The sequence below is a fragment of the Lipotes vexillifer genome, unplaced genomic scaffold, assembly GCF_000442215.2.
Source record: "Lipotes vexillifer unplaced genomic scaffold, Lipotes_vexillifer_v1.1 scaffold533, whole genome shotgun sequence".
Taxonomy (NCBI): Eukaryota; Metazoa; Chordata; class Mammalia; order Artiodactyla; family Lipotidae; genus Lipotes; species Lipotes vexillifer.
Window position 1 is genome coordinate 682,063 of NW_006773553.1, and position 5,059 is coordinate 687,121.

Here is a 5,059-nt window from a genome sequence, read left to right on the forward strand (position 1 = left end):
GACAAACACTGTATGATATCATTTTTATGTGGAATCTAAAAAATAAAATAGACTAGTGAACATAACAAAAAAGGAAGAGACAGATCTAGAGAACTAGTGGTTACCAGTGGGAAGATGGGAGGGGGAGGGGCAAGAGTAGGGGATTAAGAGGTACAAACTTCAATGTACAAAATAAGTTACAAGGATATTTAGTACAACACAGGAAATAAAGCCAATATTTTATAATAACTGCAAACGGAATATAACCCTTAAATACTGTGAGTCACTGTTGTACACCTGAAACTTACATAATATTGTACCTCAGTTATACCTCCATTTTTAAAACTAATTTTTTAAAAAGTCAAATAATAGCTTTCTGTTCGTGAGGATGTGGAGAAAAAGGAACCCTGATACACTGTTGGTGGGAATGTAAAATGATTCAATCGCTTTGGAAAACAGTCTGGCAGTCTCTAAAATGGTTAAACAGAGTGATATGACCCAACAATTCCACTCCTGGGTATATACTCAAGAGAGACAAAAACATGTCCACACAAACACTTGTATGTGAATGTTCACAGCATCGTATTTGTTACAGACAAAAGGTGGAAACAACCCCCGTGTCCATCAATTGACGAACAGGTAAACAAAATGTGTTCTGTCCATACAATGCATTGTTATTCAGCTATAAAAAGAAGTAAAATACTGACACCTGCTACAACATGGATAGCCCTCAAAAGCACTACACTCAGGGAAAGGAGGCAGATACCAGAGACCGCATGTTGTGGATTCCATTTATGTAAAACATCCACACCAGGTAAATCCACAGAAACAGGGTTTCTTTCTGGAGTGAAGAAAACACTCTGAAAGCAGATAGTAGTGATGGCTGCACAACTCTGTTAACATAGTAAATAACAACTAAATAACAACTCTGTTAATATACTAATAACTGATAATCTCTTAATATAATGTTAATACACCGAACTGCATATTTTAAAAGGGTGAGTTTTATGGTATGTGAATCTGAGTGAAGTGTTTTTTTAAACTAGTCATTTGCGTTAAAAACCAATTCAGGGGCTTCCCTGGTGGCGCAGTGGTTGAGAGTCCGCCTGCCGATGGGTTCGTGCCCCGGTCGGGGAAGATCCCACGTGCCGCGGAGCGGCTGGGCCCGTGAGCCATGGCCGCTGAGCCCGCGCGTCCGGAGCCTGTGCTCCGCAACGGGGGAGGCCGCGGCAGTGACAGGCCCGCCTACCGCCAAACAAACAAACAAAAAAACAATTCAGTACAACCAATACAGTGCTTTAAATACAATGGAACTGCATTGTTTGAACCCAACATTCTCGTGTATTTGACAGCTACGGGACAAACTACTACCAGGACATTTTTTTGTTACCACAAGGGTTACATGAGTTTAAAATATTTTACACGTTAACTGTGCCAGTGTTTAATTAACTTTGCCTGTCAGGTTTGTTAAGCTGCGTCACTGCCCCGTAGTTAAAATGACGACTTTGAACCAAAATCACGAGGCTGGCCAGGAGCCTGTGGGGCGGGGGCGGGGGGGCAGTAAGAGGGGAGCCCACCTCGATGCCTCTTAGGGAGCAACTGCCAAGCCTCCTGGGGGTTGATTCCCTCCTGTAATGGTTCCGTTCGTGACAGAATCTTGTGGACAAAGCGTGCAGCTTCAGATGACACGCCACACAAGTCCCCTCCCGGCCTCTTCCCCGCCGTGCTCAGGTCACTGCCTGGTGTCCTCTGCCCGCGGGATGTCAGCCACACTTCTGGGCGTCTCCTCGGTGTGCCTGCCCATCGCTGGATGAGCCCCCAGACAACTGCCGCTCAGCACAAGCCACTGACTCGGCCTGAACTACCTTCTGAATCAAGAAAATACCAACGGTTCAGCTCACCTGCTTTCACGACCCGGAGACCTGGGAACCACGCAGCCTCGGCCGTGAACCCTCTGGCTCTCCTGGAGAACCAGACACGCCGGGGTCAGCCTATGCCCTGCCCCCAGCCCAGCTGCCCCTCCTCACGCCTCTCCTGTCAGAGCGGGGCTCTGGTCACCTCGTATGGTCATCCACTCTCAAGGGACAGAACAGCCTCCGAAGTGGAGGCTGATCTTAGTGCCGTAGCCTCGTCAGCACCCAGGCCCTCAGAGAAAGTGTTGTTTTCCTTTCAGAAAGGCTGTTAATCTGGAACTTGATTAGCTCAGATTCAAATTCCCACGGCTACGATGACAATAACTACAACAATATAAATAAAATTACATTAAGTCAAAAACTACGTGAGATGAGCTCATTTCACAACTTCTGCAACATCAGCCTCGATGGTGGGGCTGGATGGTCCGGTGCGCACGGTGCTGGGACTCCGGACACTGCCGGCTTCCGGAAGGAAGGTGCAGGCCCCGCGCGGGCCGGGCGGACACTCGGAAGGCACTGGGGGTCCCCCAAGCAACACCCCCAAGTCTTCACTCCTCGAGAGGCTCCTGCCTTGGCCAACGGTTTCTAAATAGCTGGATGTTGCCCCCACCACCACCAAAAACAGTTTTGTTTAATAAGTAGCCACCATTCGAATGAACAAAAGGCAGAAACACACAACGCTAGTCGACTAGGGGAGAGCGCATTTATTCGAGGCGGCGGGCCCAGCTCAGGGGAGAAACACGGTCACTGTGAAGCCACGTCTGTGACTTCCAATCTGAGAACACAGCTTTGGTCGAGTAAGGAAAGCTAAGTTTCGGGTTTACGTATCTGACACTCTAAGTCAGAGGTAACTTTAAATCGAGGGGAACACGCCATGTGGGGGAGGGGTCCCCAGGGGCTGGGAGATGAGGGAGACCCAGGGGTGCCCACCGGGCCTGAGCGACAGGAGAGCGCGACTGCTGGCCAGATGTCCTCGGAGCTGCCTCCGGGACAGTTCAAACATGTCACATCCCTGCCCCGGGAACCAGGACAGCCCAGTGAGGCCACCCCTGGGACCCGCCTCGCCTCGGTGATACTGAGCAAAGCCACGAGTGTCACGGTGAAGGTCAATTCTAAATGCACAACCGAATTTCTCTGAATGTGAGAATGCTAAAAATTAAAATCCTAACACGTGGAAACAGAAGCAGCTTCTGGACACTCCTGTCTCCCCGTGTTAACGATTGCTCACTTCACCTTACACACGCCAGGGGCTGCCAGGCGCCAAGCTCTCAGTGCTCATCCCTTCTACTGAGTGATTCCCAAGGATGACGGCCACTCCTTGCCGTGCCCAGGAGCTGGAGACAGCAGGGAGGGAGGGACCGTCACCCTCTGGCCATCCAGGTTCCGCCAGCTGGATGGGGGCTGAGCGAGCACTGAGGGGCCCGAGGGCTGGACCGACAGGTCAGGGGAAGCCGGGGAGGCCCCAGAACCAGGCAAGGGGCTCAGAGCGGCCTCCATGACAAGGCGGTGGCCCTCCCTGCATGCGCAACCCTGACGGAGGCACCCGGAACCCGGTCCAAAAGCCCGCCCTTGCGCTGCAGCATGGCCTCTTCCTCGTAAACCCCAACTCTCTCTAGGGAACTGTACCATTTAACAAAGGAGAATTTAACGGGACTGGCTTTCCTTGCACGGAACGTGGATTCCGGCCCCGGAAGCGCGCGGCTCCTAGCACGAATGTGGCCGTGGCCCCCGAGGGTCGCTCCAGCTCGAGGGACGCCGGCCCCACCTCCCCACGTGCAGGCGTCTCAGCGACTTCCCTTTTTGTGAGGGAAAAAGGTGTACTTGGTGGGGTTAAACTCCTCCCAGATGCGCTCAAATTCCTCCAGAAAGAGCCGCACGCACTCCTCATCCTCTATGATGAGCACGTTCTCCCGGTTGCTCTGAATGGCCTGAGTGGTCCAGTTCAGCGAGCCAGTGATCAGCACCTTCTTGTCCACAATCGCGAACTTGTGGTGCATGTAGCCCAGATCCTGGTCGTGCCGGACCTGGATCCCTGCAAAAAGTGAGACGTCACTGCTGCCTGTCACCCCGACTGGGTGCTCCGTCTCATCACCCCCACGCGGGAGCCCCTCGCTCCCTCCCCCCAGCCCCTCCTCTCACCACCCATCGCTAGAGTTCAGGCTCCTTCTGCAGCATGGATGTGTTCACATGACTGATCGTGCTTGTGTCCGGTTTCGCGGGCACCATCACGTCTGAATGGTGACGGCGGCTGAGCCAGGCAGGGACCCGCCCCACCAGCCCCAGGAGGAGGCGTGGAGGACACAGAGGCATCGGGATGGGGGGGACCGCAGAGCCGAGGGCCGGGTGGCGGCAGGGACGCGTGACTCAGTTCCTCTGGAAACAGGCCCTGTTCCCAGCCCCTAATCCAAGGCAAGCTCCCCACCCCCGCCAGGGCACACGACCCGCATCATCCTTCAGTTACTGGTTCCAGGACGATCCAGTGGCGACTGGTGCAAAACCCATCTGCTTGGGTTCACTTGCCCCTAAGGTCTCACTCAGGCCCAGCAGCAGATCCCCTTCAGTCAGCACCTTGTAAGTGGGACAAGCCTGGCGGGGGGAACAGCGCAGGAGACACCGGGCCCTGGACCTGAAGCCGCGGCTCTGGCCCTGTGACCATCCTGCTCGCACAGCCTCTCTGCCTGTTGGAGCTCACGGAGCCCAAGGTGCACCCAGCAGCCCCTGCTCGCGACTCCCACCTTCGACCACAGGATCGCCTGCCACTCCTCACACGACAGCATAGGCCCTCATGCGTGTCACGCCACGGGCAGCTGTCCTGCGACATCTCCTGACCCTTCCTGGCACCTCAGGACTCCTGCTGCTCAGCCTCCCACTGGGACCGTGCTGTTCAGCACTGTGTCCCCAGAGCCCGGAACCGGTCCAGGCAAATACAGGCTCACAGAGAGACCGGTTCAACATTGAGCGACAAATGACGGCCTGGATGCTCTCAGAGGGTTATCAAGGTTCAGACGGAGTCTGGTCGCGGGGCCCTTTAAGGTTCTTCCCAAACCCGAGGTTCTACGGTTCTCTAAAAACCTAAACAAAATAAAACCGCTATGCCGAAACACAGCCAAGTTTCCCCCATCAAAAGAACCAACAGATCAGGACAACACATGGCTACCAGGAAGAGC

General features: G+C 53.9%; 1 protein-coding gene across 1 annotated transcript in view; it reads right to left on the reverse strand.

Moving 5' to 3' along the window:
* Window positions 1–3,676: 3,676 nt before the first annotated feature.
* PLD6 (phospholipase D family member 6) overlaps window positions 3,677–5,059 on the reverse strand; it is a 3,097-nt gene continuing 1,714 nt past the window's right edge. The window contains exon 2 of the mRNA XM_007448364.1: window positions 3,677–3,924. Within this exon, the coding sequence (XP_007448426.1) occupies window positions 3,677–3,924 (248 nt within the window). The remainder of the gene's footprint in view (window positions 3,925–5,059) is intronic.